We start from the raw sequence: 22,956 nt of genomic DNA on the forward strand, positions 1-22,956 counted from the left end.
GGAAGCTGATAGAAACTGCCTGGGACTCTGACCTATCACGATGTGTGCCCTGGCCCACACCAAGAACCCATTATGGCCTCTCTTGCACCAGCACAGCTCCCCACTAGGACAAGGGCTACTGTTGCTGAGGAGAGTATACAGTGTACTAACTGAATTCAGTTCAGTTCAGTCACTCAGTCGTGTCCGACTCTTTGCGACCCCATGAACCGCAGCACGCCAGGTCTCCCTGCCCATCACCGACTCCCGGAATTCACCCAAACCCACATCCATTGAGTCGGTGATGCCATCCAACCATCTCATCCTGTATCATCCCCTTCTCCTCCTGCCCTCAATCTTTCCCAGTATCAAGGTCTTTTCCAATGAGTCAGCTCTTCTCATCAGGTGGCCAAAGTACTGGAGTTTCAGCTTCAACATCAGTCCTACCAATGAACATCCAGGACTGATCTCCTTTAGGATGGACTGGTTGGATCTCTTTGGAGTCCAAGGGACTCTCAAGAGTTCTCCAACACCAAGGTTCAAAAGCATCAATTCTTCAGTGCTCAGCTCTCTTTATAGTCCAACTCTCACATGCATACATGACTACTGGAAAAACCATAGCCTTGACTAGATGGACCTTTGTTGACAAAGTAATGTCTCTGCTTTTCAAAATGCTGTCTAGGTTGGTCATAACTTTCCTTCCAAGGAGTAAGCATCTTTTAATTTCATGGCTGCAATCACCATCTATAGTGATTCTGGAGCCCAGAAAAATAGAGTCAGCCACTGTTTCCACTGTTCCCCTAACTATTTGCCATGAAGTGATGGGACCGGATGCCATGATCTTAGTTTTCTGAATGTTGAGCTTTAAGCCAACTTTTTCACTCTCCTCTTTCACTTTCATCAAGAAGCTCTTTAGTTCTTCTTCACTTTCTGTCATAAGGGTGGTGTCATCTGCATCTCTGAGGTTATTGATATTTCTCCTGGCAATCTTGATTCCAGCTTGTGCTTCCTCCAGCCCAGCGTTTCTCATGATGTACTCTGCATATAAGTTAAATAAGCAGGGTGACAGTATACAGCCTTGACATACTTCTTTTTCTATTTGGAACCATTCTGTCGTTCCATATCCAGTTCTAACTGTTGCCTCCTGACCTGCATACAGGTTTCTCAAGAGGCAGGTCAGATGGTCTGGTATTCCCATCTCTTTCAGGATTTTCCACAGTTTATTGTGATCCACACAGTCAAAGGCTTTGGCATAGTCAATAAAGCAAAAATAGATGTTTTTCTGGAACTCTCTTGCTTTTTCCATGATCCAGTGGATGTTGGCAGTTTGATCTCTGGTTCCTCTGCCTTTTCTAAAACCAGCTTGAACATCTGGAAATTCAAGTAGTAATTTAAATAACTCCCAGAAAACACAAGTCCAATACTGGAGAGCTTCATAGGGGATTTCTACTAAACATATAAAGAATCCTATCCTTCTCAAATGATTCCAAAAAATTGAAAAGGAGGGAACACTCCCAAATTCATTCTACAAGGCCATCATTACCCTGATACCAAAACCAGATTAAAAACACTACAATAGAAGAGATTACATGCCAGTATCTCTGATGAATATAGATACAAAAATTCTCAACAAAATGTTAGCAGACTGAATTCAACAATATATGAAAAGGATCATACAGCATGAACAAATGGGATCTATTCTAGGGATGCAAGGATGGTTCAACATTCACAAATCAATGTAATACACCTCATTAACAAAAGGAAGGATAAAAATCACATGCTCATCTCATTAGATGCAGAAAAAGCATTTGACAAAATTCAACATTCATTCATAATAAAAACTCTCATCAAAGTGGATACAGAGGGAACAAATCTCAACATAATAAAGGCCATATATGACAAACCCACAGTGAGCACCATACTCAATAGTGAAAGGCTGAAAGTGTTTTCTCTTAAATCAGGAACAAGATAAGGATGCCTACTCTCACTACATATATTTACCATAGTATTAGAAGCCCTAGCCACAGCAATCAGACAAGACAAAGAGATAAATTGAATCTAAATTGGAAGAGAAGAAATAAAACTCACTATTTACAGATGATATGATACTAAATATAGAAGACCCTAAAGTCTCCATCAGAAAACTAAGAACTAATCAGTGAATTCAGTAAAGTTGCAGGATACAAGATTAGTAGACAGAAACCTGATGCTTTTATATACATTTGTAATGAACTATCAGCAAGAGAAAGCAAGAAAACAGTCCTATTTAAAATTGCATCAAAAAGAATAAAACATCTAGGAGTAAACTTAGAGGAGGTGAAAGACCTATACTCTGAAAACTATAAAATACTGATGAAGGGAATTGAAAATGATGCAAAGAAATGGAAAGATATCCCGTCTTCATGGTCTGGAAGTATTAACATTGTTAAAATGGTCATACTGGTCTTCCCTGGCTCAGTGGTAAAGAATCCTCTTGACAATGCAGGAGACATGGGTTGGATCCCTGGTCCAGGAAGATCCCATATGCTGTGGAGCCAGTAAGCCTATGAGCCACAACTATTGAGTACTCTAGAGCTTGGGAGCCACAACTACTGAGCCCACATGCTGCAACTACTGAAGCCTGTGCACCCTAGAGCCCCTGCTCGGCAACAAGAGAAGGCGTCACAGTCAGCAGCCCTCACACGACTAGAGAGTAGCTCACTGCACCTAGAGAAAAGCCTGCGCAGTAATGAAGACCCAGCACAGCCAAAAATAGAATAAATAAATACAAATATTTTTTAAAATGACCATACTGATGCAATTGCTATTAGAATACCCATGACATTTTGCACAAAGCTAAAACAAATAATCCTAAAACTTAGATGGAAATCAGAAAAGATCCCCAGTAGCCAAAGCAATCTTTTGAGTAAAAGAACAGAGCCAGAAGTATGCTCACTGATTTCTTGCCATAAAAATAGACACTTAGATCAATGGAACAGAATACAGAGCACAGAAATAAACTCATACATTTATGGTCAATTAATCTACAACAAGGTAAGCAAAAATATTGTTCTTGTTGTTCAGTCGCTCAGTCATGTCTGACTCTTTGCAGCTCCATGAACTGCAGCACGCCAGGCTTCCCTGTCCTTCACTGTCTCCTGGAGCTTGCTCAAACTCATGTCCGTTGAGTCGGTGATGCCATCTAACCATCTTATCCAATGTTGTCCCCTTCTCCTCCTGCCTTCAGTCTTTCCCTGCCTTCAGTCTTTTCCAATGAGTCAATTCTTCGCATCAGGTGTCAAAGTATTGGAGCTTCAGCTTCAGCATCAGTCCTACCAATGAATATTCAGGGTTGATTTCCCTTAGGATTGACTGGTTGGATCTCCTTGCAGTCCAAGGGACTCTCAAGAGTCTTTTCCAACCTCACAGTTCAAAAGCATCAATTCTTCGGTGCTCAGCCTTCTTTATAGTCCAACCCTCACATCCATACATGACTACTGGGAAAATCATAACTTTGACTATATGGACTTTTGTTAGCAAAGTAATGTCTCTGCTTTTTAATATGCTGTCTAGGTTTGTCATAGCTTTTCTTCCAAGGAGCAAGCGTCTTTTTAATTTCATGGCTGCAGTCACCATCCACAGTGATTTTGGAGCCCAAGAAAATAAAGTCGGTCACTGTTTCCATTATTTCCCCATCTATTTGTCATGACGTGATGGAACTGGATGCCATGATCATAGTTTTTTGAATGTTGAATTTTAAGCCAGCTTTTTCACTTAAGCCAACTTTTTCACTCTCCTCTTTCACCTTCATAAGAGGCTTTTTAGTTCCTCTTTGCTTCCTGCCCTAAGGGTGGTATCATCTACATATCTGAGGTTATTGATATTTCTCCCAGCAATCTTGATTCCAGCTTGTGCTTCATCCAGCCCAGCATTTTGCATGATGTACTCTGTATATAAGTTAAATAAACAGGGTGACAATATACAACCTTGACGTACTCCTTTCCCAATTTGGAACCAGTCGGTTGTCCCATGTCCGGTTCTAACTGTTGCTGCTTGACCTGCATACAGGTTTCTCAGGAGGCAGGGAAACTCGTCGGTAGTCCCATCTCTTTAAAAATTTTCCACAGTTTGTTGTGATCCACACAGTCAAAGGCTTTAGTGTAGCCAATGAAGCAGAAGTATATGTTTTCCTGGAATTCTGTAGCTTTTTCTATGATCCAATGGATGTTGGCAATTTGATCTCTGGTTCCTTTGCCTTTTCTAAATTCAGCTTGTACATCTGGATGTTCTCGGTTCACATACTGTTGAAGCCTAGCTTGAAGAATTTTGAGAATTACGTTGTTAGCATGTGAAATGAGTTCAATTGTGCAGTAGTTAGAACATTCTTTGGCATTGCCTTTCGTTGGGATTGGAATGAAAACTGACCTTTTCCAGTCCTGTGGCCACTGCTGTTCAGTTTAGTTGCTCAGTCATTTCTGACTCTTTGCGACCCCATGGACTGCAGCATGCCAGGCTTCCCTGTCCATTACCAACTCCTGGAGCTTGCTTAAACTCATGTCCACTGAGTTGATGATGCCATTCAACCATCTTATCCTCTGTTGTCCCCTTCTCCTCCTGCCTTCAATCTTTCTCAGCATCACAATCTTTTCTAATGAGTCACTTCTTCACATTAGGTGGCCAAAGTACTGGAGTTTCACTCAGCTTAAGCGTCAGTCCTTCCAATGAATATTCATGACTGATTTCCTTTAGGATTGACTGGTTTGATCTCTCTGCAGTCCAAGGGACTCTCAAGAGTCTTCTCCAACACCACAGTTCAAAAGCATCAATTCTTCAGTGCTCACCTTTCTTTAGTCCAACTCTCACATCCATACATGGCTACTGGAAAAACCGTAGCTTTGACTAGATGAACCTTTGTGAGCAAAGTAATGACTCTGCTTTTTAATATGTTGTCGAGGTTTGTCATAGCTTTTCTTCCAAGGAGCAAGCATCTTTTAATCTCATGGCTGCAGTCACCATCTGCAGTGATTTTGGAGCCCAAAAAATCACTGGGCTCTGTTAGCTTTTGCCGTCTTCATTTTGTACTCCAAGGTCCCTGCTGAATTTTCCAAATTTGCTGACATATTGAGTGCAGCACTTTCACAGCAGCATGTTTTAGGGTTTGAAATAGCTCATCTGGAATTCCATCACCCCCACTAGCTTTGTTCATAGTGATGCTTCCTAAGGCCCACTTGACCTCACACTCCAGGATGTCTGGTGAGTGATAACACAATCATGGTTATCTGGGTCATTAAGATCTTTTTTTGTATAGTTCATCTGTGTATTCTTGCCACCTCTTCTTAATATCTTCTGCTTCTGTTAGGTCCCTACCGTTTCTTTCCTTTATTGTACCCATCATTGCATGAAATGTTCCCTCGGTGTCTCCAATTTTCTTGAGGAGATCTCTAGTCTTTCCCATAATATTGTTTTCCTCTATTTCTTTGCATTGTTCACATAGGAAGGGGTTCTTTTTTCTCTTTGGTATTCTTTAGAACTCTATGTTCAGATGGGTATATCTTTCCTTTTCTCCTTTGCCTTTAGTTTCTCTTCTTTTTTCAGCTATTTGTAAGACCACCTCAGACAATCATTTTGTCTTTTTGCATTTCTTTTTCTTGGGGATGGTTTTGATCACTACTTGCTGTACATAGTTCTTCTGGCACTCTGTTTATCAGATCTAATCCCTTGAATCTATTAGTCACTTCCACTGTATAATCAGAAGGGATTTGATTTAGGTCATACCTGAATGGCATAGTGGTTTTCCCTCCTTTCTCCAATCTAAGTCTGAATTTTTCAGTAAGGAGCTGAGCCACAGTCAGCTCCTGGTCTTGTTTTTGCTGACTGTATAGAGTTTCTCCATCTTTGGATGCAAAGAATATAATCAGTCTGAGTTTATGTTGACCATCTGGTGATGTCCATATGTAGAGTCGTCTCTTGTGTTGCTGGAAGAGGGTGTTTGCTATGACCACTGAGTTCTTTTGACAAAATTCTGTTAGTCTTTGCCCTGCTTCATTTTGTACTCGAAGGCCAAACTTGCCTGTTACTCCAGTTATCTCTTGACTTCCTACTTTTACATTCCAGTCCCCTATGATGAAAAGGACATCATTTTTTGGTGTTAGTTCTAAAAGGTTTTTTAGGTCTTCATAGAGCCATTAGTGGAGAAGGCAATGGTACCCCGCTCCAGTACTCTTTCTTGGAAAATCCCGTGGACGGAGGAGCCTGGTAGGCTTCAGTCCATGGGGTCACTAGGAGTCGGACACGACTGAGGGACCTCCCTTTCACTTTCCACTTTCATGCATTGGAGAAGGAAATGGCAACCCACTCCAGTGTTCTCGCCTGGAGAATCCCAGGGACGGAGGAGCCTGGTGGGCTGCCGTCTATGGGGTCGCACAGAGTCGGACACGACTGACGTGACTTAGCAGAAGTAGCAGAGCCATTCGACTTCAGATTCTTTGGCATTAGTGGTTGGGGCATAGACTTGGATTATTGTGATATATAATAGTTTGCCTTGGAAACAAACCAAGATCAGTCTGTCATTTTTGAGACTGCACTGGGGCAAAAAAGCAATCTCTTCAGTAAATGGTGCTGTGAAAACTGGACAGCTACATGTAAAAGAAGGCTACTATGCTCAGTAAATCAGAGATAGAAAGACAAATACTGTATATAATGTTATCAGTTATATGTGAGACCTTAAAAATAAAACAAATTAATATAATGAAACAAAAATAGACTCACAGATATAGAGATCTAGTACCAGTGGGGAGATAGAAGGGGGAAGGGAAAGAGAGGGCTACAGATTTAAAGATACAAACTGCTGCTGCTGCTGCTAAGTCACTTCAGTCGTGTCCGACCCTGTGTGACCCCAGAGACAGCAGCCCACCAGGCTCCCCCGTCCCTGGGATTCTCCAGGCAAGAACACTGGAGTGGGTTGCCATTTCCTTCTCCAATGCATGAAAGTGAAAAGTGAAAGTGGAGTCGCTCAGTCATGTCCAACTCTTCGTGACCCCATGGACTGCAGCCTACCAGGCTCCTCCGTCCATGAGATTTTCCAGGCAGGAGTACTGGAGTGGGGTGCCATTGCCTTTTCCAAAGATACAAACTACTATATATGAAATAAACAAGCCATGCGGGCATATTGTATAGCACAGAGAATATAACCAATTTTATATTCACTATAAATGGAGCATAATCTGTAAAAATTTTGAATTGCTATGTTGTAAACATTAAATGCAATATTGTAAATAAACTATATTTCAATTTTTTAAAAAGGTTATTATGTCTTTTGCTAAAAGCTTTGGTTTTGGAATTTGGCTCCTGCTGTTAATCTTGATAGAACTTTAGTGAACATTTGGTATAGTTTTCCCCTTTTAAAATATCATTTAAAGTTTAAAAACAAACATCACTTTGAAGTAATTTCAAACTTAAAAGTTGGAGGAATAGCACAAAGCATTTCCATATGCTATCTACCCAGATTCATAAACTTTTGACATGTTGCCACATTTGCTTTCTTATTCTATCATCATCTGTCTGTAATTTTTTGAATCACTTGAGTAATTTTCGGACATAAATTTCCTATTCTCCTAAATCCTTAAGCATGTCTTTCTTAAGAGCAGAGACATGCTCTTACAAAATCACAGCATAATGATCAAAATCAGAAAAACTCACATTGATATTAATATAGTATTATCACTATCTATATTTAGATTTTACTTCTTGTCTCAGTAATGTCCTCAATAGCAATTTTCCCCCAGTCCAGATTACAAGCCAATATTATTTATTGAATTTATTTGTCATGTCACTTTATTATTCTTTAATCTGAAATGGTTCCTGTCTTTTTTTTTTTTCATTGTGTTGCCATTTTTGAAGAGTTCAGGCCAGTTATTTTGTAGAATGTCCTTTAGTTTGGCTTTATCTGATGCCTCCCAATGATTAACTTCAGGTTATGCATTTTTTATAGGAATATTGAAGAAGTGATTTGTTCTCAATGCATTACACCAGAAAGCACATAATGTTTGCCTGTCCCACGATCGCTGATGCTAAGTTTGGCTATTTGGTAAAGTGAAGTCTGCCAGGTTTCTCCACTGTAAATTTACTATTTTTTCTTTTGTAATCAATATACAATTTGTGAGGGGATAATTTGAGACTGTATAAATGTCTTGTTCCTCATCAAATTTTCACCTAATAGTTTTTAGCACTCACTGATAATTCTTACCTGAATTACTCATTACTATGTAGTTTGGAAAATAGTGGTTTTCTAAATATATCTTTATTTCTACATTAGTTGGCATTCTGCTGAAACAAAGAGCTTTCCTTTTACCCCATGTATTGATAGATTGATTATCAGTATGGATACATGGGTTCTTATTTTTTGCATGAGTTATAATATTTTATAGTGAAAGTGAAGTAGCTCAGTCGTGTCCAACTCTTTGTGACCCCATGGACTGTAGCCTACCAGGCTCCTCCATCCATGGGATTTTCCAGGCAAGAATACTGGAGTGGGTTGCCATTTCCTTCTCCAGGAAATCTTCCCGACCCAGGGATTGAACCTGGATCTCCTGCATTGTAGGCAGATGCTTTACCATCTGAGCCACCAGGGAAGATAGCCCTATAATATTTTATAACGTGGGTTATAATGTGAGGAACAGGGAGGCTTTGGGGTTGCAAAGAGTCAGACACGACTTAGTGACTGAACAACAACAATAGTAATGTTTTACTGTCATTATTCAGTTTTATAGTTAAATTGGCCCAGACTTGGGCAGTAGGAGCCCTTTCAAGCTGATATCTGTGTCCATTTACATATCCCCATCATTATTTAGCACTTCCTTACTTTCTGGGACAATAAGACTATTTCAAGCTTATCATATACTTGCTATATGATATATATGCATTACAAGCTTATCATATACTTGCTTATCATATACCTGCTATCCCCCTGGGACCAGCTATTTCTCCAAGGAGCTTTGGCTCTCTTAAATGAAGAATGATATTTAGAAACTAAGATCTTGTACTAGGTATATTTATTACTACTGGAGTATCATGGCTTTTGGCTTTTTTAGCAGAGAGACCTATGAATTATCCCAGGCTTTTGAATCTCTCTCAATGTTCCCATAAAATGATTGTCTAGGTCTGTGCTTGAACACGTCATTATTTGAGGATATGCTCCAGAGACAGTCTTTTCTATTGTTGCGCAGCTTTGGTACTTGATGACATTTACATTTGAAAACAGTGGTCATTGGTTTCCTCTACTAAGTCTTGTCTTTATGCTAAAAATCTGCAATTCCTTTACTGTCACTATTCTCATGACAGAGTTTTAAGATCCACTCATCATTCTGGTTATTCTGTTCTGCTCTTACTTCAGTTCACTAATATCTCTCTTTAAAGATTGGCATCTAGAATGAAATGTACTATTTCAAGCAATGAAATGTACTATTTCCCCTCACTACAGAGAGGAGAGTCAATGCCTTTTTGTTTTAGATCCTATGCTACTACTCATGTAGGCCAAGATTTATTTAGCTTTTGCCTTTTTTTTTTTTTTTCTTTTTCTTTTTGACAATCACGTCAATCACTCTGTTGACTTATGTTGAGGTAGTCGGAATTCCTAAGACTGACTCTGCTGCTGTGTTCATCCATTTGGTACTTGCACAGTTGTGTTTTAGGACTCGGAATGCACTCTTTAAGTTGATCTCTTTCTCTTCACCTTGTTAAATTTAGCCTATTATTCCTGCTTGTCAAGCTTATTTTGAATCCTAAATGTCGTCCGGTTGACTAGCTTTCTTTCCGTCTATCATCTGCAGATTTGCTTAGTATGCTTTTGGTGTGTTCATACAACTAACTATTTAAAAATATCAAGAAGGGAAATTTGCAGCTCAACTCTTTTCAGCCTGATTGGAGACTTTTCTCCCATGTTGAAATCAGTCTGTCAAATAAGGGTTAGTGCTGTTCATCTACCTTCAGTTACTGTTGTATATAGGGTCTGAACTAACAGACCTGTCACAGTACACAAAGTAGGTCCAATTTCTAAGTGTTTTCATGGGCCAGTGCTTCAAGGTCATAAGAAGGCTTATTTCTTGTAAAATAGAGGCCTTTCACATAGTCCAAACTTATTTTTGCATGAAAACTGACCTGGTCTGGCTCGTTCTGTGTCATCCTTGGTGACAGAGTCAAGGGAAAATGTTTGAGGGAGCCAAGACCATTATACTTTAATCATAGAATCCTTATTGAATCTAAGAACTTTAAGGATCATCTAGTTCAAGCTTCAAAAATCTGACTGTCAAAACCTCCTAATAATGTACCCTTCTATATACCCTGCTAAATTTGACAACAAGTGTTTACATACTTTATTAAAAAGGAGGAAATATGCCTTACTCTGGAAGGTGCTCTCAGAATTGCAAATAAGGATGGGGAAAGGTTATTGTCTTAAAATTAAATATAATGGATAAAAGTAGCTATCTGAAAGCATGCTTCTAAGAGAATTAACCTACCTTAAGACAGTTTCTAAGTTTTCTTTTAATGAGACTAAGGTATCTTTCAAGTTTCCATCAAAGAAGAGAATGAAATGTAATAATGCAAAAAATCCTAACTTACTCAGCTGCCTTATAACTTGGCCCTCTGAGATAGAAAACTGTGTATAGAAGTGGAAGGGTGGTTATGGCAAGGAGCCTAGAAAGGAGAAGAATGATATTTTGTTTCTTTATCCTTTTCTGAGGTTTATTTGCTTTAAACTACTGAGCGCCGAAGAATTGATGCTTTTGAACTTTGGTGTTGAAGAAGACTCTTGAGAGTCCCTTGGACTGCAAGGAGATCCAACCAGTCCATTCTGAAGGAGATCAGCCCTGGGATTTCTTTGGAAGGACTGATGCTGAAGCTGAAACTCCAGTACTTTGGCCACCTCATGTGAAGAGTTGACTCATTGGAAAAGACTCTGATGCTGGGAGGGATTGGGGGCAGGAGGAGAAGGGGACGACAGAGGATGAGATGGCTGGATGGCATCACTGACTGGATGGACGTGAGTCTCAGTGAACTCCGGGAGTTGGTGATGGACAGGGAGGCCTGGCATGCTGCGATTCATGGGGTCACAAAGAGTCGGACACGACTGAGCGACTGAACTGAACTGAACTGAACATAGATAATAAGGTTAAAGATATGGGGCTACAGGGAATGTATTATGCTTTGCTTTTCTGTTTTGTTTTTTGGCCAGGCTGCATGGCTTTTGGTATCTCAGTTCCCCAACTAGGGACTAAAGCCAGGCCATGGCAGTGAAAGTCCAGAATTGTAACCACTAGACCATCAGGGAACTTCTGCTGTTTTCTTTTTTTTTTAAATTGGGGTTCTCTTATCTGTTCCCATGGCTTCAGTTGCTTACTATACATTCACTTTACACAAGTGTATGTTCAACTCAGACTTCTTTTCTGAGTTTTAGACCCAGTGTATCCATCTGCCTATGTGGATAGGCATCTCAAATTCACCATTTCCCATATTGAGCTTGTTCTTCCCTTTTCTGTCAAAACTTGTTCCTCCTCTTCTGTTCCTTATCTCAGAGAATGGCACCACTGTTAGTTCAGTGGCCCAAGCCTGAAACCGTCATACTGTCCTCCCTCTAGTTATTCTACCACCAAATCCTTTTAGGTCTACTTGCTAAATATCTATTGAATCCATGTACTTCTATTTTCTTATTGCCTATTCCTATTCTGGTCCAGGCCACCATCACATTTCACCTCCACTATTGCAACTATCTCTTAATTCATCTACCTGCCCCCACTTTCCTACTCCCAAAGCATTCTCCACACTATAGCCAGAGAACACTTTCTAAAACATAACCCTTCAGTGGCTTCCTAATCCCTGTAAGAGAAAGTCCACAATTCTTTGAGTAGCTTCCAAGATCCTACATCTTGCTCCTGTACCAGCTTCTTTTATCAAAACTTCCTATCTCAAACTCTAAACCCCGTTTTCCATTATTGAGAATTCCATGCTCTCTTCTTCTTGAATCGAAACCTTCACACATGCTATTCTAGTATCTGGTTGCAAATTGGTGACCATTTGATCCCCCCACTTTAAAGTTCCCTATTTGTCTTCCATTAGTTTTAGCATCCAGTGATAATCATTATCTGGAGTAGCAAATGTCAACCCACTCCAGTATTCTTGCCTGGAAAATTCCATGGACAAAGGAGCCTGGTGGGCTAAAGTCCATGGGATCACAAAGAATCGGACATGACTGAGCGACTAACATTAATGTATGCACAATGATCATTGTCTAAATCAGTTATTTTATAAGAGGCTTCAAACTGGTAATTTTTCTAGTTCTATCATTCTTTCTACATCTATTAGCTGGAAATCTTTTGTAAAGAATTTTCTCTGACTGGCTAGGTCTATTTGGTATACTGAAACATAGTTTAAACATGATTGGCAGGATGAATATTTAATTCTTTTATGGTTATATTTTTAAACATTTTTAAAATTAGTGACTTGAAGTTTTGGACAATTTTATCAGAAAAACTAAGAGTAGTGGTTGTGTTTTCAGAGTAGCAGATTAAAAGCCTACAGGGTAAATTAAGCATTATACATAAGCAATGAAAAATAGAAAATATTTTTGTAATATTAGTTATTAAATGAAAACTGGATGAATTTTTGAAGTTTAACTTGAGTGAGAGAAAGGCAGTGCTAGTAGTGAAGAACCCACCTGCCAATGCAGGAGACTTAAGAGTCATGGATTTGATCCCTGGGTGGGGAAGATTTCCTGGAGGAGGGCATGGCAACCCACTCCAGTATTCTTGCTTGGAGAATCCCATGGACAGAGGAGCCTGGTGGGCTACAGTCCATAGGGTCTCAAAGAGTCAGACATGACTGAAGTGACTTAGCATGCATACACTTAGAGGAAGAAGATGTAGGTAGATACTAACAGTGCTTTGAAGGGATCTATGGAGTATTTTCAAGAGTTTTTAGAATTTGATGGCACTGGTTCTTATGTTTATTTACTTATTTTTATAAATAATATCTGGCAGTTTATTAAAAAATGGAGCATACTGAACAACAAACTATCTTTCATCTTTCAGGAAGAAAAAACACTAAATTTGAAAAGACATCACCCACTGAATTTGGACACAACACCTCTACTTAATTAAGAGAAACATTTGTACAGTCCAGGTCTTTATTTTTACACCCATCAGGCCATAAATTCATAGGGAATGGGCTCCAACAGTTTGGGTTCCTTTCCATTGGTCCTCCCAAAGTGTGCTTCTTTGGGTGGAGCAGGCTGGCACTTCAGCTGAACCCAAGTCCCTTTCTCTTTGACTTCCTTCTTTTTCTGATCATTTTCCTTCATACATTTCAGGAAGCTATCTCGGCTCTTAGAGTGCTTAATATGCTCCATACGCACCTTAATTCTCTTGGCAAGAATCTTGTCCTTAACTTGTTTGTTTACAATGATGACAACAGCATGCTGGGTAACATTGTAGACTCTCCCAGTTTTGCCATGGCAACATTCATGGGGCATTCCTTTTTGAACAGTACCCATTCCCTTGATATCTACAATATCACCCTTCTTGTAGATTTGCATGTATGTGGCCAAAGGAACAACTCCATGTTTTCTAAAAGGCCTAGAGAACATGTAGTGGGTGCCCCTCTTCTTTCCCTTTGTGTTGGTCATTTTGGCGAATTACTGGAAAATGGTGGTTCTGGCCGAAAAGCTGGTTCTTATGTTTAATTTCACTAAGGATTTAAGCTATTTCCATTTCTGTGACTGGTGTAACACCAACACTTCCCTTGTACTCAGCAACCAGGGCCCACAGTCAGGGGAAATTTTCAAGTTACAAATGGAGAGAGGCACATTTTCCCATATGCCAACTGTCAGAAGGGAATTAAAGAGGTACATGTGAGTGCACCTGAGACCAGAGTGATAAAAGATAGAAGGACTTTAATGTTTGGACTTAGGTGTGAGGAGGGACCAGATCTAAGGTAAAGCAAAATGAGATGCCTGTAGTGCCGATGCTACACTTGCTTGACCCTGAGAGTGAGTGCCTCCTTAAATGTTGTGCTGTAAGATAGTGACTTTTGAGCTCTCTCAGTGGGAAACAGTCCAGTGAGATCCGTGGAAGGACGTGGTACAGCAGTTCCTAGGTACAGTTTGAAACTGAGCAAAGGCTCTAAGGCTACAGATAAGAACACAGATATTATATGATAGGAGAAGAAGGTTCAAACCAAAGTAGATTGAATATTGGAGGTCAAGAAAGGGTTCATGGAGACTTGTACTGATGTCAGAAAGCTCTCCTCAGGCCAGAAAGTTTTAGGAGGAAGTGTGATAACAAAAAACAGAGGAAACAGGAGCAAAGGCATGGGGATGTGAAATAGGTTTAATGACTGTAATTTAGGGAGTAGTAGGAGATGAGGCTGGGGACTGCATTATGTAGAGCTTTACAGACCATGCTATGGATTTGAGCTTTATCTCTGTGGACCTTGGAGAACTACTGAAGTTTTTTTTTATACTCAGAAGTTACATGGTCAGATTTGTGACTTTAAATAAATGTCTTCAAATGTACTCATAAAGAGGATTATATAATGAACCTTCATGTACCCATTAACTGCTGCTGCTAAGTCACTTCAGTCATGTCTGACTCTGTGCGAACCCATAGATGGCAGCCCACCAGGCTCCCCCATTCCTGGGATTCTCCAGGCAAGAACACTGGAGTGGGTTGCCATTTCCTTCTCCAATGCATGAAAGTGAAATGTGAAAATGAAGTCACTCAGTTGTGTCCGATCCTCAGATACCCCATGGACTGCAGCCTTCCAGGCTCCTCCATCCCTGGGATTTTCCAGGCAAGAGTACTGGAGTGGGGTGCCATTGCCCTCTCCAGTACCCATTAACTACATTCAATAATTACCAAGATTTTGCCAATCTTGTTTCAGCTATCTCTTTTTTCCTTTCTCTTTCCTTTCTTTTTTAAAAAAATTTATTTATTTTAATTAGAGGCTAATTACTTTACAATATTGTATTGCTTTTGCAATACATCAACATGAATCTGCCACGGGTGTACACGTGTTCCCAATCTTGAACCCCCCTCCCACCTCCTTCCCCATACCATCCCTCTGGGTCATCCCAGTGCACCAGCCCCAAGCATCCTGTACCCTGCATCAAACCTGGACTGGCGATTTGTTTCTTATATGATATTATACATGTTTCAATGCCATTCTCCCAAATCATCCCCCCGTCCCTCTCCCACAGAGTCCAAAAGATTGTTCTATACATCTGTGTCTCTTTTGCTGTCTTGCATACAGGGTTATCATTACCATCTTTCTAAATTCCATATATATGCGTTAGTATACTGTATTGGTGTTTTTCTTTCTGGCTTACTTCACTCTGTAAAATCAGCTCCAGTTTCAACCACCTCATTGGAACTGATTCAAATGTATTCTTTTTGATGGCTGAGTAATACTCCATTGTGTATATGTACCACAGCTTTCTTATCCATTCATCTGCTGATGGACATCTAGGTTTCTTCCATGTCCTGGCTATTATAAACAGTGCTGCGATGAACATTGGGGTACACATGTCTCTTTCAATTCTGGTTTCCTTCTTTTTTAAAATTTGCTGAAATTTTTTTAAAAGCCAATCCCAGGTATCATGTTATTTCACCATATACATTCACTAGGCATGTCTAAAGTACAGACATTTTCTTATATAACAGTTATGCTGTGGTTATGCTATCTTGCTGCTGCTGCTGCTGCTAAGTCACGTCAGTTGTGTCTGACTCTGTGTGACCCCATAGACGGTAGCCCACCAGGCTCCTGTCCCTGGGATTCTCCAGGCAAGAATACTGGAGTGGGTTGCCATTTCCTTCTCCAATGCATGAAAGGAAAAGTGAAAGTGAAGTCTCTCAGTCATGTCCGACTCTTCTCGACCCCATGGACTGCAGCCTACCAAGCTCCTCCATCCATGGGATTTCCCAGGCAAGAATACTGGAGTGGGTTGCCATTGCTTTCTCCTTATGCTATCTTACAAAATTAAAAATTCCTTAATAGTATCTAGTACCCAGTTGATTATAAAATTTCTCAGGTTATCTCAAAAGATTGTCCAACAGTTGGTTTGTTCATATAAAGATCCAAACAATGTTCTCATATTACATTTGGTTATCATCATTTTTACCTTCTTACTGACATTGCTATAGATTAAATGTTTGTGTTCCACCCCCTTCCCCAAGTTTGTATGTTGAAACCTAACCCCCATTGTGATGGTGTTAGGAGGTAGGGCATTTAGAAGATGATTACGTCGTGAGGATAGAGCCCTCATAAATAGGATTAGTGCCTTTATAAAAAAGACTTCAGAGAAATCCCTTACCCATTCCACCATGTGAGGACACAGAGAAAAGAGAGTTGTCTATGAAGAGGGGATCTTACCAGACACTTAATCTGCCAACACTTTGATCTTGGACTTCCCTCCCTGTCTCTAGAACTATAAAAAATAAATTTATGTTATTTATAAGCTATGGTATTTTGTTATAGCAGCCTGGACAAACAGACTAAAATGAGGTGTAATTGGAGTAGGAAATGGCAAACCATTCCGGTATTCTTGCCTGGAGAATCCCACGGACAGAGGAGCCTGCTGCTAAGTCACTTCAGTCGTGTCCGACTCTGTGCGACCCCATAGACGGCAGCCCACCAGGCTCCCCCGTCCCTGGGATTCTCCAGGCAAGAACACTGGAGTGGGTTGCCATTTCCTCCTCCAATGCATGAAAGTAAAAAGGGAAAGTGAAGTTGCTCAGTCGTGTCTGACTCTTAGCAACCCCATGGACTGCAGCCTTCCAGGCTCCTCCGTCCATGGGATTTTCCAGGCAAGAGTGCTGGAGTGGGGTGCCATCACCTTCTCCACAGAGGAGCCTGGCGGGTTGCAAAGGGTTGGACATGACTGACCAACTGAACACACACACACACATACACACAAGTATATGGTATTTTGTTATAGCAGCCTGGACGAACAGACCAAGACAAGGTGTAATTGACAAATAAAAGTAGAATATATTTAAGGAATTATCTGGCAGTCTAGTGGTTAGGACTCCATGCTTCTAATGCAGGAGTCCAACTTTGATCCCTGGTCAGGGAACTAAGAGCCTACAAAGCGCTACCAGAAAGAAAAAAAAAAGCATATATTTAAGGTGTACAACTTTATGATTTGATACAAGTATACACTAGGGAATATTTACCATGACCAGGGAGGATAGGGGTTAAAGGGAAAAATGTTGATCAAGGTATACAAAGTTTCAGTTATCAAGATGGTTATTATTTCTTCAGTTCAGTTCAGTTCAGTCGCTCAGTCGTGTCCGACTCTTTTCGACCCCATGAATCGCAGCACACCAGGCCTCCCTGTCCATCACCAACTCCCAGAGTTCACTCAGACTCATGTCCATCGAGTCGGTGATGCCATCCAGCCATCTCATCCTCTGTCGTCCCCTTCTTCTCCTGCCCCCAATCCCTCCCACCATCAGGGTCCTTTCCAGTGAGTCAACTCTTCGCATGAGGTGGCCAAAGTATTGGAGTTTCAGCTTCAGCATTATTGTTTTTGCTTTGGCTCCATCCCTTCATTCTTTCTGGAGTTATTTCTCCACTGATCTCCAGTAGCATATTGGGCACCTACAGACCCAGGGAGTTCCTCTTTCAGTATCCTATCATTTTGCCTTTTCATACTGTTCATGGGGTTCTCAAGGCAAGAATACTGAAGTGATTTGCCATTTCCTTCTCCAGTGGACCACATTCTGTCAGACCTCTCTACCATGACCCTCCCGTCTTGGGTGGCCCCACACAGCATGGCTTAGTTTCATTGAGTTAGACAAGGCTGTGGTCCATATTATTTCTTAAGCCTCTCTTAATCTAGAGCAGTCTGCACTTTACTTTTTCAAGCCATCGACTTGTTACAAAAAGTGGGTCAGTTGTCCTACAGAAAATCCCACATTTTGGATTTGTCTCTTACCTTTCTTATGCTGTCATTTACTTTATTCCTCTATACACTCCATATTTTTCTATAATGGAAGTTAGCTTTAGAGGCTTGATTCAAGTTCAACTATTTTTTTTTGTCAAGAATATTACACAAGGGTTGGTGTGTAATGCACTTTGAGTCACATCTGGAGCATCATGTCTATTCCACTTTTAATGAGCAGGTGACAGTCTGATTCCTTCGTTATGATGTTTCCCATCAACCTTTCATCTATTGATTTAATTCATTGATGATCATTAGCAGAATTAATTATTTTACTAGGAATTTCAAGGTGGTGATTTTCCAGTTTTATCTTCTACATTAATTAGTTGGAATTCTTCTGAAAATAAACTTTCTCTCATCAATTACAGCTATTGAGTTACTTATGCAGAGAGGATAGGAGAGATACTTAATTCTTTATCTTGGACTTGATTGCCAGTTTTTAGAATAAACGCTTTGTGCCCTGTTGACTTACTTTCAATGATATCCAGTGAGTTGTATGTGTCTGTTCTCGCTTTATCATTATGAACCCATGTTTTTAAAAATATATTTAGTGGGTTTCAATTGATTGCATTCATTATCCTTTTTAACACTCAAATTGTCCCATATCTTGCCAAAATGTTACCTCCTGTATCCCTTCAACACTAGTCATTAGGTTTTCATAGCTTGCTTGATTTTTGGCATAGAGATTACCTCATATATTTCCTGCCTGAGACCTGCCATTTCTCTAAGGAGCCTTAGTTTATTTATATTTTCTTTTTTAACAATATCTTTATTGAGGTACAACTTACATACCATAAAATTCACCTATTTGAAGTATACAATTCAATGATTTTTAGTAAATTATATAGTTGTACAACTATGACCACAATCTGACTTTAGAATATTTCCATCAGACCACAAGATCTTTTGTACCCTTTGTCTGTCAGTCTCCTTACTCGTCCCTATTCCTAGGCAACCACTAATCTACTTTCTGTCTCTATAGATATGCCTTTTCTATAAATTTCATATGAATGGAATCACACGCTATATAACCTTTGGCATCTGGCTGCTTTCATTTAAATATTGCTTTTTTAAAATTGAGATGTAATTCACATACCATAAAATACATCATTTTAAAGTATATAACTCAGTGGTTTTTAGTATATTCACAAGGTTGTGCAATCATCACCACCATCTAATTCCAGAATATTTTCATCACACCAAAAAGAAACTGTACCGGTTAGCAGTCACTTCCCATTTTCGCCATCCCTTAGTCCCTGGAAACCAACAGTCTACTTTTTGTCTCTATGAATTTGTCCACTCTGAATATTTTATTGCAGCTGAAGATTGAGAAGCTCTATACGGTCAGCAAAAAACAAGACCGGGAGCTGACTGTGGCTCAGGTCATGAACTCCTTATTGCAAAATTCAGACTTAAAATGAAGAAAGTAGGGAAAACCACTAGACCATTCAGATATGATCTAAATCAGATCCCTTATGATTATACAGTGGAAGTGACGAATAGATTCAAGAGATTAGATCTGATAGACAGAGTGCCTGAAGAACTATGGACAGAGGTTCGTGACATTGTACAGGAGGCAATGATCAAGACAATACTCAAGAAAAGGAAATATGAAAGACAAAATGGTTGCCTGAAGAGGCCTTACAAATAGCTGAGAAAAGAAAGCTAAAGACAGTACTCAAGAAAAAGAAATAGGAAAGACAAAATGGTTGCCTGAAGAGGCCTTACAAATAGCTGAGAAAAGAAAGCTAAAGACAGTACTCAAGAAAAAGAAATAGGAAAGACAAAATGGTTGCCTGAAGAGGCCTTACAAATAGCTGAGAAAAGAAAGCTAAAGGCAAAGGAGAAAAGGAAAGATATACCCGTTTGAATGCAGTGTTCCAAAGAATAGCAAGGAGAGATAAGAAAGACTTCCTCAGTGATCAGTGCAAAGAAATAGAGGAAAACAATAGAATGGGAAAGACTAGAGATCTCTTCAAGAAAATTAGAGATACCAAGGGAACATTTCATGCAAAGATGGGCACAATAAAGGACAGAAATGGTACAGACCTAACAGAAGCAGAAGATATTAAGAAAAGGTGGCAAGAATATACAGAACTATATAAAAAAGATCTTAATGATCCAGATAACCACAATGGTGTGATCACTCACCTAGAGCCAGACATCCTGGAGTGCGAGGTAAAGTGGGCCTTAGGAAGCATCACTATGAACAAAGCTAGTGGAGGTGATGGAATTCCAGTTGAGCTGTTTCAAATCCTAAAAGATGCTGCTGCTAAAGTGCTGCACTCAATATGCCAGCAAATTTAGAAAACTCAGCATTGGCCACAGGACTGGAAAAGGTCCGTTTTCATTCCAATCCCAAAGAAAGGCAATGCCAAAGAATGTTCAAACTATCACACAATTGCAGTCATCTCACATGCTACCAAAGTAATGCTCAAAATTCTCCAAGCGAGGCTTCAACAGTACGTGAACTGGGAACTTCCAGATGTTCAAGCTGGATTTAGAAAAGGCAGAGGAACCAGAGATCAAACTGCCAACATCTGTTGGATCATAGAAAAAGCAAGGGAATTCCAGAAAAACATCTACTTTTGCTTTATTGACTACACCAAAGCCTTTGACTGTGTGGATCACAACAAACTGGAAAATTCTGAAAGAGATGTGAATACCAGACCACCTTACCTGCCTCCTGAGAAACCTGCATGTAGGTCAGGAAGCAACAGTTAGAACTGGAAATGGAACAATGAACAGGTTTCAAATTGGGAAAGGAGTACATCAAGGGTATATATTGTCACCCTGCTTATGTAACTTATATGCAGAGTACATCATGCAAAATGCCAGGCTGGATGAAGCACAAGCTGTAATCAAGATTGCTGGGAGAAACATCAATAACCTCAGATATGCAGATGACACTACCCTTATCACAGAAAGCAAAGAGGAACTAAAGAGCTTCTTGATAAAGGTGAAAGAGGAGAGTAAAAAAGCTGGCTTAAAACTCAACATTCAAAAAACTAAGATCATGGTATCCAGTCCCATCACTTCATGGCAAATAGATGGGGAAACAGTGGCAGACTTTATTTTCTTGGGCTCCAAAATCACTGCAGATGGTCACTGCATGAAATTTAAGCAAAATATAGCAAAAAAATAAAGCAAAACCATGAAATTTAAAGATGCTTGCTCTGTGGAAGAAAAGTTATGACAAACCTAGACAGCATATTAGAAAGCAGACATTACTATGCCAACAAAGGTCCATCTGGTCTAAGTTATGGTTTTTCCAGGAGTCATGTATGGATGTGAGAGTTGAACTATAAAGAAAACTGAGCGCCAAAGAATTGATGCTTTTGAACTGTGGTGTTGGAGAAGACACTTGAGAGTCCCTTGGACTGCCAGGAGATCAAACCAGTCAATCCTAAAGGAAATCAGTCCTGAATATTCATTGGAAGGAGTGATTCTGAAGCTGAAACTCCAATACTTTGGCCACCTGATATGAAGAACTGACTCACTGGAAAAGATCGTGATGCTGGGAAAGATTGAAGGCAGGAGGAGAAGGGGATGACAAAAGATGAGATGGTTGGATGGCATCACCGACTCAATGGACACAAGTTTGAGCAAGCTCCAGGAGTTGGTGATGGACAGGGAAGCCTGGCGTGCTGTGGTCTATGGGGTTGCAAAGAGTTGGACACGACTGAATAACTGAACTGAACTGAACTGAGCATTTTATATAAATGAAATCATACAGTATTTCTCCTTTTGGTCTGACTTTTTTACTTAGCATAGTGTTTTCAAGGTTCATCCATGTTATGTGACAGAACTTCCTTTATTCCTTTTTATGTCCAAATAGTATTCCATTGTATGAATATACCATATTTTGTTTATCCATTCATCAATTGATGAAAATTTGGGTTGTTTGAGACATATGGTAGGTTACTCCAAGTTTAACCTTTTGAGGAACTGGAAACACCTTTTTTTTTTGCCACTTTGCTTTTTTTAATTGAAGGATAATTTCTTTACACAATTTTGTGGGTTTTTTGTCAAACATCAACAAGAATCAGCCATAGATACACCCATGTCCCCTCCCTCCCTCCCATCTCCTTCCCCATCCCACCCATCTAGATTATCAGAGCCCCTATTTGAGTTCCCTGAGTCATACAGCAAATTCCTATTGGCTATCTAGTTTACATATAGCATTGTAAGTTTCCATGTTACTCTCTCCATACATCTCACCCACTTCCTCCTTCCCTCCCACTGTGTCCATAAGTCTGTTCTTTAGGTCTGTTTCACCATTGTTGCCCTGAAAATAAGTTCATCAGTACCATCTTTCTAGATTCCATTTATATGCATCAGAATACAATATTTATATTTCTCTTTCTGACTTACTTCACTCTGTATAATAGGCTCTAGGTTTGTTCACCTCAGTAGAACTACTTAAATGTGTTCCTTTTTATGGCTTTTATTCCACTGTATATATGTACCACAGCTTCTTTATCCATTCATCTGTCAGTGGACATCTAGGTTGCTTCCATGTTCTAGCTATTGTAAATAGTGGTATACTGTTTTCCAAAGCAGTTACACAATTTTACATTCCCAGAAACAGTGTATGAGAGTTCCAGTTTTTTCCATATCCTTGCCAAAGCTTGTTTATTGTCCATCGTTTTGACCATAGCCATCCTATTGATTTTCCACTATATTTATCTGGCCAATCCCTACTCACAAATCAACCCAACGATTTCTTTTTTCTATTCCTGTTTACAAATTACAAAGTACTATTAAGGAAAATCCTATACTCCTGACCACTAGTTTCTCCTCCACCCAACTGATCTTCTATTGCTATCAGAGTGATCTTTTACTTTTGGCAGGGGAGGGGGCTGCACTGAGTCTTCTTTGCACCACACAGATTCTCTGGTTGTGGTATGTAGCCACTTTGGAAAACAGTGGGTGTAGCCACTTTGGAAAACAGTTGGCAGTTCCTCAAAAGGTTAATTTCAGGTTCTGATTCCTACCCATTCTGTCTC

General features: G+C 39.9%; 2 protein-coding genes across 3 annotated transcripts in view; one reads left to right on the top strand and one right to left on the bottom strand.

Moving 5' to 3' along the window:
- SNX12 (sorting nexin 12) overlaps window positions 1–22,956 on the top strand; it is a 63,064-nt gene that overhangs the window by 36,790 nt on the left and 3,318 nt on the right. The window lies entirely within an intron of this gene.
- On the bottom strand, window positions 7,061–22,742 carry LOC132344312 (large ribosomal subunit protein eL21-like). The gene has a single exon (XM_059883734.1). It carries the CDS (start codon window positions 13,628–13,630, stop codon window positions 13,148–13,150), a length of 483 nt encoding a protein of 160 aa, XP_059739717.1. The 5' UTR covers window positions 13,631–22,742; the 3' UTR covers window positions 7,061–13,147.

The sequence above is a fragment of the Bos taurus genome, chromosome X (genome assembly GCF_002263795.3).
Source record: "Bos taurus isolate L1 Dominette 01449 registration number 42190680 breed Hereford chromosome X, ARS-UCD2.0, whole genome shotgun sequence".
Taxonomy (NCBI): domain Eukaryota; kingdom Metazoa; phylum Chordata; class Mammalia; order Artiodactyla; family Bovidae; genus Bos; species Bos taurus.